The 13,572-nt window shown below is 38.8% G+C and overlaps 1 protein-coding gene and 1 non-coding gene across 2 annotated transcripts in view; both read right to left on the reverse strand.

The window, feature by feature from the left end:
• SIM1 (SIM bHLH transcription factor 1) overlaps positions 1-13,572 on the reverse strand; it is a 64,065-nt gene that overhangs the window by 23,476 nt on the left and 27,017 nt on the right. Inside the window, exon 9 of the mRNA XM_029944824.1 lies at positions 1,254-1,422. Within this exon, the coding sequence (XP_029800684.1) occupies positions 1,254-1,422 (169 nt within the window). The remainder of the gene's footprint in view (positions 1-1,253; positions 1,423-13,572) is intronic.
• On the reverse strand, positions 3,927-4,031 carry LOC115297277. Its single transcript, XR_003911375.1, has one exon. It is a non-coding gene; the product is annotated as a U6 spliceosomal RNA (small nuclear RNA).

A 13,572-nucleotide genomic window follows, 5' to 3' on the forward strand; every position in this document is an offset into this window, starting at 1 on the left:
CTAATTTCTGTATAAGTCTAATTACATGAAATAGAAGTCGGTGTTTTGATTTTTTACTTGGCTTTTCTGTTTGGAGTGTCATTGTAACTACTGTATTGTAAATGATGGAAAATAATTGCATATGTTAAAAAAATAAATTGTGTTATATTTAAAATAAAATAAATAAATAAATAAATAAAACCACTTTCACAAAATGACTCAAAATCCAGTTTGGCTTTATAAAGCCCAGCAATTATCTCCTGGGTTAGTCCAATGATGTGGTGCCGTAAATAAAAGGAAAGAGGTGATGGGAGCCTGGTTGGCTCAGTTGATTAAGTGTCTGACTTTGGCTCAGGTCATGATCTCATGATTCATGAGATCGAGCCCCATGCCAGGCTCTCTGCACTGACAGCACAGAGCCTGGAGCCTACTTAGAATTCTCTGTCTCTCCCTCTCTCTGCCCCTCAATGCTTATATTCTCTCTCTCAGAAATCAATCAATCAATCAATAAACATTAAAAAAAGAAAGAAAGAAAAGAAAAGAGATGGTTGCAAGATCCTGGGAGTAGGGGGTCCCCAATTCTGTTCTCTACTTCTTTTAGGCCAAAAGAGGGTTATGCATACACCTTGACCCAGTCTAGTTTCTATATCTCAGTGACTGATCAGAAAAGTAATTTTTTCCTTCCAAGAATACAGACTCATCTTTGTACCTTGCATTGTTTCTAGAATACCTCCTCTGGGTCCTATCTGCTCACCACCTTGTACAGATGAGAAGAGAGTTCTTTTTCTACCATTACACCCATCGGGTAGACTGTTTCCTAAAATAGACCTCCTGTGCTCAAATCTCATGGTTAAATGCATCCTTGATTCTTTGCCTCCACCTCTTAATTTCCTTATACTTTAGTTCCTGTCCTAAAAATCAATTTGACTATGTCAAGCTCTTGTTTTCGGCATTTTGTTATGCTGGCTGCACCTTTTTGGTTAATCATTGTGAGGGGAAATTTTTAAGATAAATCTCCTTGAAATAACAAAGTATGGTTCCAACTACAACCGAGACTCGCACGACCTTCATATAAAACCAGTAAACCACAAGATCATTTCAAATTTTTACTAGCAAAGTTATTTTAAAGGAAGGAGAGCAGGAAGAAGATAGTTTTAGAAAGCTTTCCATATTTATAGAAGTTCTAAATTTATTACAACCAGGTAATTAATTCCAAACTTTGAGACCAAACCACGTTACAAAAAATGAAAGCTGCACAACGGCAGGGCACCCACCTGAGGATATGGGGAAGTCCTGGATTTTGACTTTGAGCCGGAGAGCCTGGACTTGGCCCCCTTCCTGCTGTCGGTCACGGTAGGAGTGGAGCTGCTGGTGTAGGAGAAGGCTGGTTTGGTGGCTGAGATCTGATCCAGAGAGAGCTGCAGCCCCTTGTACTCCGTGTCCCTGCAGGGGGAGAGGACACAGCCCTTAACCCACCACCACAGGAAATGGATACATGTGCTCTCTCAGCAGGACTGACGGCAATTTATATTTGAAAAAGGAAGCAAGCAAAAGTTAGCCACATAACTAGTTGCCACAAACACCTTGATTATTTTAGAAATGCCTAACATGGATAGGGATGTAGCTGCCCCATATACCACAGCCAAATGATACAAGATACTCATGAAAATGTCTTGATTTCAAAATACATTTTAGATTATTTTTATAAGTAGAAAATAAATCTGTAATTCAACTTCTCTTAGCTTTTGTGTCCTCATTGGTGAGGTACAGATTGTAAAATCTACTTTCCATATTTTCTGTGTAGGGTGAACTCAGCAGACAACTAAGTTGTCTGGTAAATTGATGCTATCTGATTATTGGCAAGAAGAATGTCAGCTGTTCCAAGATCAATCATTCTGATAAACATTCCTAATATTTTTGTAGCTAGCAAACCAGTGAGACCAGGCTTATAAGTAGTTAAAAATCTCTTTTAACCACCAGTTCTTTCCACTCCATCTTCAATATATATCTATTAAGCTCGTAATATATACCAGGCTTTGTACTATGCAGAAATGAAAGATAAATAAGATGTCTAGCGTCCCTGCCCTTCTGCCGATTACAAACTACTTGGAAGAAGAAACAGCAAACAAATATTAAGCATAATAAATAACTGCAGGCTGTGATATGCAGGGGAAAAAGAGTATGTCTTGGAGAGTTCATTACAAAGGTATTGCTTGAGGTGTTTAGGGGCTGCGATGACAGCTTGGTCCTGCCCACAGCTACCGTGTCAGCTGCTTCCAGGCAGCAGAGAATCTTGTCTGACTCCTCCGTCTTCAGAAGAGGATATCATCCCTTCCCACTGGCAGCCAAAAAGAAAAATATCTCACAGTCTTCTTTATGAGGACTCATGGGAGAATTTTCTCTCAGGTTCCAGAACTAGCTGGGCTTCCTGGGTAATTGATTTCTTTTTATCTCAAAACACCATGAATCATCTAACTCACCATGTTTCCCTCTTTCCACTGGAAGTCAAAAAGCTCTGAGCCCCAAATCCGATTTGTAACCCCCTCTAGCAACTGTACCAGCCCCATTACACCACTGGCTTCCTTTATTTTTCTTATTTTACTTTTCCTTTTCTTTAATGGATTCACCGTTTTAAAGAATTCACATGCATTTTAATACTCTTTGGATTAAGATAAGTATATTAAATGTAATAAACTAATAAAGTTAGATATGTTAAAGTGATTGGTAGATTTCCATGGATTAGCAAACATTCATTTATCTTCTCTTTTTTTTCCCTTTTTGTTCTTCTACAAAGAGATCAGGCAAAGGCAAAAGGATAATTCAGATAAGGAGTCCCTCAAGTGACAAGGGATAGAGATCAGCTAAAACAGGTTCAATAAAATCACAGCCACAAACTACAGTGTAGTGATATATGTCAGCAAATTACAATGACTTCATATTGAATAGTCCATCTACTCAGTGCAAGTTAAAAAAAATTATCCTACATAAGCAGCAAAAATTTAGAAGATGGGCATGTAGTTTGCCTTCCAAGCTTGGGAAGCTGAATCATACTATTGGTCTACTTTCCAACTCTAATCCCCTGAGGAAAACACACAACACAGATTCTGGGCACTCCTTGGTCAGAAATTCAATGCCTTTCAAAATGTGGCTCCCACCTATTTTTCTGACAGTATCTGAAAATTGTCCTTCAGTGGCCTTTCTCTTCACCCAAAATAGTTCTCCCTAAACTGATGTTATACTTTCCTCTCCTGTTCTTCCAACACATACCTATAGAACTCCTATTATAAAGAACTATCTTAAATCCTCGCCCTATAAAGCCCTTCCCAACTGCCAACCTCATTCATTCCTTCAATACCGAGTGTCTCAGTGGAGGCCCTGGGGAGACATCAATGAACAGAAGAACTAAGTTGCTGTACTCATGAAGAAGACACCAGGGCCACTTCCTGAGGGAAACAGAGAGGAGACCAGAACTAGTTTTTTCTTCCTCCAATCTTATATTTCAAGTGACAGTGTCTAATCTTTCCTAGGGGTTCGAAATTCCTAGAGGGCACCAGTCAAGGGATATTCTGTTATATTCCAATGGCAATTTGCAAAATATTTCACACATTTGGAAGAGGAAGAAGACAAAGATGAAAATCAGAAAGGACTGTTTTCCCCAATAACTTCTAATAACCAGCAGCCCAGTAGTATTTCTCTGATGGAAAAGACTCCCCTAGGCCAAGAGTCCCCTGACCCACCTGCCCTGAGATCATGTGCGGTGACAGTGAGCAAGGTAGGCTCTGACAGGAGGTAGAGCCCCATCCTTGGGGATCCCCTGTGTCAAATGGGCACTAGACAGCAGAATATCCATTCAGTCCCTGCCCAACAGGACTTAGTTAGGCTAACAGCAAAAACATTGCACCTCTGAAAATATGGCCAAATAATTTTTAAAACCCATTCTTTTTTTTTTAAATATGGAATGCTTCACAAATTTGTGTGTCATCCTTGCACAGGGGCCATGCTATTCTCTGTATCCCCTCCTATTTTAGTATACGTGCTGCCGAAGCAAGCGCTAAAACTCATTTTTTTTACATTTTATTTATTTTTGAGAGAAAGAGAGAGACAGGGCATGTACAGGGAAGGGGCAGTGAGAGAAAGAGACACAGAATCCAAAGCAGGCTCCAGGCTCTGAGCTAGTGGTCAGCACAGAGCCTGATGCGGGGCTCAAACCCACAAACCATGAGTTCATGACCTGAGCCAAAGTTAGACACCCAACCGACTGAGCCACTCAGGCACCCCTAAAACTCATTCTTAACGCAACATTCTCACACAGAGATTTCATGGTAATAAGCAGAGACCAAACCCAGGATTCTTCCATTTTTCTCTTGTACACCATCAGACCCTCAGAGTATGCATCTCAACTACTGAAGAAGTCTTTCCAAAATTTTTGCATAGATTCCAATGATAGAAATTCACCTGGGCTTAAATAAAGATTTAGGGGTGCATGGGTGGCTCAGTCAGTTAAGCATCTGACTTTGGCTCAGGTCATGATCTCATAGTTTGTGGGTTCGAGCCCCACGTTGGACTCTGTGCTGACAGCTCAGAGCCTGAAGCCTGCTTCAGATTCTGTGTCTCCCTCTCTCTCTGCCCCTTCCCCAGTCATGCTCTGTTTCCTCTCTGTATCAGTAATAAATAAACATAAAAAAAAGATTTAAAGCCAACAAATGATTTGAATGTCTACATATGCACATGATATATATAAATATAAAATTTTATACTCTTGATAAATAAAAATATTAATATTTTGATGCACATCTTAAATGACCACAAAGAATCCACCAAAACTTAGCAAAGAGCATGAGGTCAGGTAGATCACAGTTTGAGCCACTTACTGTGTAACAACCCATCTAGACCTCTTTTTCCTCTTTATAACTATACCATGTGGATGTGCTAAGGTTTGGAAAAATATTATCTGAGAAACTCATAAGCACAGTGCCTAGAACATGGTAAATGTACGATTAATACTAAGTATTATTTCTTTACTTCCACACTTTGTGGCACTTTTTGGCATCTGATTTCTCCAAAACAATAGTTTCACTTTGGTAGCAACTGTAATACATTTCATTAGAAATACCTCCATATGCTGTATTTCTTTCCTTTCTACCTCTAACTCATTTTAATTTGCTTTGTTGCTTCTTAGTCTCTAAACTCTATTGCAGTGTGACCAAAATACTTACCAAGGTGAGCGCTTCATTGCTATTTAACCAAATAGAGACCCTGGAGCAGCACAGACATAACACTCTGAGAGGAGCTCAGCCTTCCCGGAATAGGAACTATTCTAACAACTGGAAAGATGGGTTAAAATGAAAAGCACAATTAAAAAAAAATACCCACTTAAAGACATTTCAAGTACAATTGATGTGGTGCCAAGAGAAGCTCTGAATGGCACATTCGAAAAGAACAAAGCATTTGTTTTATTTTTAGAATTCTACTAAATTAGAATATTTCATCTGTATAGATTAAAGGTCTGGGTGCAGATGGGGATCACATTATGAGTTCCACTTCCCTCCTTCAAACTCAGACACGCCCTCCCCGCCCCTGCACCCCGAAGTGAGGCACATGCTGGTATCACACACACACACCCATCCTCTAAAGTAGGTATACGCCTAGTGAAGCTCTTCGTTGTTTCCCTGTGGAGGAGGACAAAATAAAACACTTGGGTGCCCAGCACTTCGACTCCAAAATGAGTACAGTGAGGAATTTGACGTAGCTGACTTTAGTTAAGGAGGGACAGGACACAGCCCTGCTCTACTTAAGTTTCCCTGAAAAGAGCCACACAGACCACGTTCAGGACTCCAAAGTTTACCCTCACTAGGGTAGCTCACTCTGTTTTCCCAGATACGACTGGCATATCAAAAAGAGGAACGGTGGCATATGCACTTCGACGTATTTTTCAAAATGGCTATTGATATCAATTTACATTTGTTTGGGGTTTTTTCCCCCTTGAGTGACTTGTGCTAGAACCGCAGAAATCCTCAGGTACTGCTGCTCTGAAAGCAATGTGAAATGGGTAATTTGCAATCACTAGGCTTGTCAATCTCACTCATATTTGCACAGACCAAAGTAATCCTCTTATTCCATTATGGACAGTCAGAAATCATTCAATTTGCAGAATTAACCATCTGAGTCTACTCTAAACTTTATAATAGTCATGTACATATTTGGAATTACTCAAATGCCAATAGAATAAAAGGGGCCATTTTTGCACCATTGGCCTTCTCAGCCTTTTCTTCAGCAATATGCCACGAGTGATGACGAGGGAAACACCAACTTACCACACGGGAAGCTCAGGGTCATGTCCTTACAAAACAAATAAAAGGTACCTATATCTCTAACAGGTACCTTTAGCTTCAGAGAAATGCATTAATATGATTTCTACCATTTTGACTGGAAGGCTGGTGTCCTCATGATGCCAACAGCAGTGAAACCACACGTACAAGCTTCAGGTGAGTTGGAATAATTATACGGGTAAACAATCAAGAGTATCTTATCACTTGACGTTGAGTCAAGGTTCTCTGCAAGAACTTTTCTTCTTCAGCTCTGTCATAGGCTATTGCACTTCTATTTTAGACAACTGAATTTTTGCTTCTGTCATGTCAGTTTTTGAAGCTGGTCATTCTGAAGTTTCTAGATTAGCTTTATGTTATGTGGCAATTCCTAAAAGATATTGCCAGATTTCCCAATTGAGGTTAAAAAAAAAAACAAACAGCTGAAGGTGATCAAATTACCGAGGAAAACGTGGAAACAAAGACATACAATTGATTTGGCTCCGAAGGCGCTGACTGCAATAAGCAGAGGATTGCATTAAACTGTGATCGGATTAAGAAGGAGCGACTGCGTCTTATCCTAAACTTTTTAATTGGATTCGAAAATCACTGTCACACGAAGTGCATGACCTTCTTTATATTCTGGCAGAGTTACCGCCAGGCCACTGGGTAAACCTCTGCAGCAGAGAGACCTAGTTTATGTTTCATTTTCAGGCTCCCATGGAGCCCAGCAGACATAGCTGATAAGGAGGATTCCATACTGTGAGAGGTTCACAAACTAAGACATCTGCTGGGAAATTAGGCTGAGTCACCCTTGGAAATATAATAGTCTCATACTAATAAGTGGATTTGTGTTTGCTCCTTGTGGTTTTCTCCATTTGCTTTGGTGATTTTAGTAGTTCCCCAAAAGTCTTTGGTTTTACATAAACACTGCCTCTGCCTAGAAACATCTTTCTGTTCTATTTTGTAGGTCTCATCCAACATGCTATAGCGTGGATGGCACCACAAGGGTAAGGGATGGCTTAGGCACAAAGTTTACCATCGCATTGTGATTTCAAGAAGGAAAGACAAAGGTATAAGCAATAGGCAAACAATAACCAAACAAACAAAAAAAATACAGTAAAAAAACTAATATTTTGGCAAGATGTAGAAAAGTCAACTATCCTCACGATAGGGACTGTGGAATACCTTTGTGCAAACCCATGACATAAGCTGAAATATAGCTAAGTCCAGACCTGCACAACATGCATCTGACTTTGCTACTTTACCCACATAGGCCACAGCGATTTCCTGCTCCCTCCTCTCAATCCCCACATGTCTCCTGCCTCTAACACTCACGTAACACACCTAAGTTCCTGTCACACAGTGTGAATGGTGTATCTGACAACAGTCTCCTAAATCCCTTCTCTTTTATAGTCTCTATTTAGTGTCTACCACCATATCTTACAGAGAATAGATGCTCACTGGCAAGTGATTAACAAAATAATTCTCAGTGCAATAAATTTGTATCCATCTCAAATCCAAATGACCAAAAATTCAAAAAACTTGTAAATCTTTCTACATAAATAAGAAAAAATACCTGCTAAGTAAGCAAACTTATGGGGGGATTTTTAAATTCCCAGATTATAATTAATAATGATCCTTCTGATATTCTGTAAGATCCTAAATGAAAGAAAAAAATCATGTTATTGTTTTAGTGTTATTAATATGTTATTGTTTTAGTGTTATGTATAGTAATAAAATGCACTTATTGTTTGTCAAGTTACAGTTCAGGCATAGCATATGTGATACTTCTTAAACAAACCAGAATACTAAATTAGCTTTTTTCCTCCACCATTTATTTGAAACTGTTACAACTATATTGAAAGAGCGAGGAGGAATAGTGCCTTAAACCCCCAGAGTAATAACTTCTACAAAGTGACAATAAATGCAATATCTCTGAAATAGAAAAATATAAAAAGGATGTAAACAATGCACAAATTGTTGAGAAACAATTTTTTAAAGATTTAGCCTCACTAGTAATAACCTATATGAATTAAGGCAGCTATCAGATTCTTTTTGACACATCTGTCTTTCAGATCAACAAAGATTTTATTTTAATGGCAAAATACTCAATGAAGACAAGGTGATATAAACGGGCATTCTTACATACTAATGAGAGGAGAGTAAACTAGCAGTGTCTATCAAGAGTCTTAAGAGTATTCATTCCTTAAATCCAGTAATTCCACTTTTAGGAATAGATCTAATGAAAATAATCAGAGATAAGTATCAAAAGTCTACAGACAAGGGTACTTAGCATAATTTCTTATATTTAATTGTAAATAAGCAAGTAAAAACCAACAATAGAACCATTACTTAATTATGGTGTACCCATGTGATAAAATATTATGTAGTCATTAACTTTTTTACTCTGGTGATGTGAAAAACACTATTGATAAAGTGAAAATTTTTCTTTTTAAATTAATATGAGCTGTAAATGCCTACACATGTAGTGGGAGGAAAAAATAATGTCAATAGTGAATATCTGGAAAATAGATTAAAGACATTCTTTATCGTCTCTTTATACCTCTGTATATTATCTTAATTTTTTCTGTAATAAGCATGTATGACTTTTATAACCAGAAAAATATTCCTGGCAAAAGAAACTCTAATTGAGGCAGGTATTTTCACCTCATACTAAAATGGCTCCCCAATTTCTCTGCCTTGTGTTTTTGGGGTGTCTTCTCTGTGAATATTATTAAATTACAGAAGAGAGAACACCACTAAATTTCTTTTCCTAAAGGTTCAACTTCTCATGAACACCACTTATAATTTTTAAATGTCCAAATGTCCATATGCTCTCTCAGTGACTATCCATTTCACTTACTTTCTAATCTATTTCCCACCCTTCCTATCTTATAGAAGTATTGGTCTCTAAAGGTTTTCATGTGAATTATATGACATCAAGTTCCCTTCTTTGAAGAATGTAACTTAAATTATTACCTATAATTGGAAAAAAAAAGTCTTGCCATGTAGTTTCTAACAATGGCTTAGTTTCCTGTGAGTTATAGATGACATATTTGTCACTGTTTAAATGGAGTAAACCCTACTTTGGGGGCTACATCTTTTGTTCTGAGAAACTTAATTTCTTATGCTCTGAAATTCATTCTATATCGACAGCTATTAAAATTTAGATGTATTTGCAAATCCCATAGATCTAGGTTCCAAATGCTATTGATCTTATAGCTTTTTTGTTTCTTATTTTCTTGAGGTTGGACGGGGTAGGAGGTGGTTACGGAAGTTTCAGTCTTTAAAACTTAGATCTGAAAAAATCAATGCAGAATGTGCTGCCTCTTTCACCAAAGGCATAGATTTTTAAAATGCCAGTCTCCTTTTACCACAGTCAATACTGCTAATTTTACCCTACTTCTAGAGGGGAAAAAAGAGCCAAATATAAAGAAAGAAAAAAATGATACTAATGTCAACCAAGTTTTTCTTTATTTTAAAAAGGTTCACAATAAGAAAATAAAATTCATACATGTTATTCCGGCCCCCTATTTTCTTTCTCACCTCCCCACCCTCTGTGTCCATCCCCCTCACCTTCACTGTCATTTTACTAAGTTGATATTTTTCAAAAAGATGTTCCCCTTAGGATCCTTTGAATAGCTAACATAGATAAGTAATGGGGGAGCCCATCACCTAACACCTTATATTTGGTTAAGGTTCTATTCTCACAGGATAGCTTTCTCACCCAGTTCTTCTGACAGCTACAAAGCTGATTCCTAAAGCCTAAAACTAACCCCTGATAAGAGAAGGTGAAAGGAACACACCTCCTATTCTCAACTTCACACAAACTCCTGGAACTGAAAAAATATGTGTAATCACAAGGAAATCATCTTCCCCCAACACGGGGAAATTTACATTCCATACTCAAGACCAAAATGTCTCTAAACCTCTCCCACATACAGTGGGGAGATCCCACAAGGCCACACCTCATGGCACCTTTGAGAGCTCTGCCCTTTTCTATACAACACAAAGGCACTGGCATTTCTGCAGATAATAGAAAAGTAGAATCTCAGGCTTTGAACTCCCTAGGAAAAGACACAGCAAAAATGATGGCATGATGTGATGTTTTCAAAGGCGCAAATCTCCATTTGTTTAACTTAAATATTTTAAAGTATGTCCTATAGCATTTATTCTTGATTAAACCTCTTCTAGATAGTTAATCATTAATGGTTTCTTTACAGTTGCTGTGCAAACAGTTCGTTCATACCTATGACATATCAAATCTCACAGACGTGTTCTTTAATTGGATTCATTTATTTCTAATCTCCCTAAGCCCTTACTACTGTAATGCTTGACTAAATATACATTAAACTCCATTATTTAAATGGCTAAAATAAATTTGAGAGGTATTTTATGAATAAAAATTCACAATTCAAGGTTCTATTATTACTATTATCATCATCATCATCATTATTATTTGCTTTGCTATTGAGGCAAAATTTTAAATTGCCTGGTAGATAGGCTGTGTTTAAACAACTTTAAACAAAATAAGTTGTGATTTATCATTAGAGATTTTGGATTGCCCACCAAAATGCCAAAATTTTCATTGCCTTCATATTTGGAGCCAGAGAGCTTGTATACTACAGAGAATATATAGTTAGAGTTCATTATCAAATATATACAGAGAATATATAGTAGAGTTCATTATCAAAGATACAATAGGCAGCTGCCTGAATTTATGACTTGTAGGACTTGAGAGTTTCTTTTGGCCCCTACAAAGATGTCTCAAGAATGGTCTACTGGTTTATGCTTTAAATCTACTGTTAGATATCTATTTCTTAGGCTTTAACCAGATGGCTCAGAAAAAGGTTAACAGAGTAAGCCTCATCCATTATTTTTCGTTGATTTAGTTTATCAACTCCTTTCCCTGAAGCCATGGTTCTCAAACTTCAACTTGTCTCAGAAGCCCCTGAAGAGTTTGTTAAAATGCAGCTTACTGGGCCCCATCCCTTAAATGTTCTCAGTTGTAGCTCTAGGGTACAGCCCACAAATTGCCTTTTTAACAAGCTCTTGGGAGTGCTAATGCTGCCAGTCACGGAACCATAGTTTAAAAACCTGAGCAGTTGTTATTCTGGATAAGAAAAACTAAAGGAATCAGGTGAAAGGGTGCCACAGTCAAAATGGATCACCACTGGAAAGGGTGACTTTCACTTTCGCCAGGGTCCAGCCTTACTGCATATCTCACCAAACTACTCCCATCCTGATCCCTGTGTACTTCCTTTCAGCCTCTCTGGGGACACTGCCTGTTCCTGCAGATCCAAAACCCTGGAGAGCTGCAGGGTTTAGTCTATGGGCTGCATCTCAGTTAATGCTCACTCTCAAGGGATCTCATATGCACTCTGCTGGCTTTAAATTCCATATTGATGACTCCCAATCTTCAGCCCAGACCTCCCCACTCCCCACACCCAGATTTAATTACCTGCCCAATATTTCCACTCAAATGAATGACAGGCATCTCAAACTAAACATCCCCACACACAACCCTTGATTGTTGCTCCTACCTATGAATCTGCTCCTTCCTACCATTCACCCAAGTTGCTCAGCCTAAAAACTTAGATGCTGTCCTTGTCTTACTTATTTTTTCACAACTCATATCCAATCCATCTGCAAACCCCAGCTGTCTACCCTCAACACATCCTGAATTGACCCTATACCACTACTTCCGCCTTTAAGCCATCATCTTCCCTCACCCAGGCTATTGCAATCATTTACTACCTGGTCTCCCTGCCCCTACCCTCTACCCTTCCCAAAGCCTATTTTCCATACCAGTCAGATGACCTTTTCATAGCTTAAAGCAGTTCATGCCATGCCTCTGCTCAACACTCCAGTGACTTCCCAAAGCCTTCAAGACCCAGTATGGTACGACCCTGCCTATTCCAGCATCAACTTTTTATGCTCTCCCCCACCCCCTTTCTCCGCTCCAGTGACGTGAACTCTTGGTCATCAGCTTACGTAGCACACTGGTTTCTATCTCAGGGTTTTTGCCTTCGCTCCCAACTGCTGGGGGTGCTCTTCATGCAGGTCTCAGCATAGCTGCCTCCCTCCCTCCCTTCATTCAGGAGTCTTCAGCGAGGCCCTCCCTGACCACTCTCATCTCTTTTCTAATTTTTTTCCTTTAATTTCCTGAAATTGTATGACATATTTATTTGTTGTAAGTATTGTCTATTTCCTCACACTAAAGTTAGGGACCTTGTCTGTCTTGGTCACACCATAACCCTCCTATAGACCCTGGCACCCAGTAGGCACTGGGGAAATACTTGCTGGGTGAATGCAAGAAGCATCCCATTTGCTGAAGAGAGGAGTACACTCTACAGCATCTCTTACTATCTTCTTAATTATAGCAACAGAAATTAAGCTGATTCTAATGATAGAGGTTTGTTTATAATGAGGGTCCTATTGAGTTCATTGGAAAGAGACACAAAAAGAGATTATAATGTAAAATTCCATGTAGCGTATCTCAACGTTTTCCCTGATTTTCAATTAGCCCTCACAATAAACGCTACCTTGCATTTTGTTATTTCTTTAACTGCTCTAATTGGAGGAATGAAACGGACATTCACTCTGCCCTCTGCTTTGTGGGCTTCATCCTTCCAGCACTCCTGAGCTGTGACCCTGCAGGGTTCCATTATCCAAACCCTGCACAACAAATGCTTCACTTTGCCAAGACTACAGTAAGATTTCAACAGCTAATAGAAATGCTATGACTGTCAACACTATTAGTCTCTTAACGGCTTAAAAATTAAAATGAAAAACCTGTGTTGCATTTGGTTAGTTTTGGGGGCGGGGAGAAGCTGCTCTTTTCCCATTGTATATTTGGACACCAATGTCAATTAATGGGAGTGTTGAAAGAAGTAAATCCCATGGGTTCTTACCTTCAGCCACCAGAACACATTATAGTCACCACGAGTGCAGAGAGTAAAATGAATGACTGAGGAGCAGCAGCAAGCCATAACCCCTAAAAATGCTCTGAACCAGGCATTCTATTTTTGTAATGGTTTTCAGTAGGAGGAGGCAAGAGTACATTCTCAGGTTGCATTACCCGAGAATGTTGCTATTCTCAGAGAGATGTAAAAAAGTGGCAAGGGACTTGGGCTTAAAAGTACAAACATAGAGAGAATCCCACCTTAATGGGTACCATTATGACATCCAGTTCAATATAATGAGGCTATTTCCACAATCTGGCCAGCAGCCCATATTAGCACGGCTTTACCGATGTAGATACAACAAATTCTGTTTGAACAAG

This window comes from Suricata suricatta, chromosome 7 (genome assembly GCF_006229205.1).
Source record: "Suricata suricatta isolate VVHF042 chromosome 7, meerkat_22Aug2017_6uvM2_HiC, whole genome shotgun sequence".
Taxonomy (NCBI): Eukaryota; Metazoa; Chordata; class Mammalia; order Carnivora; family Herpestidae; genus Suricata; species Suricata suricatta.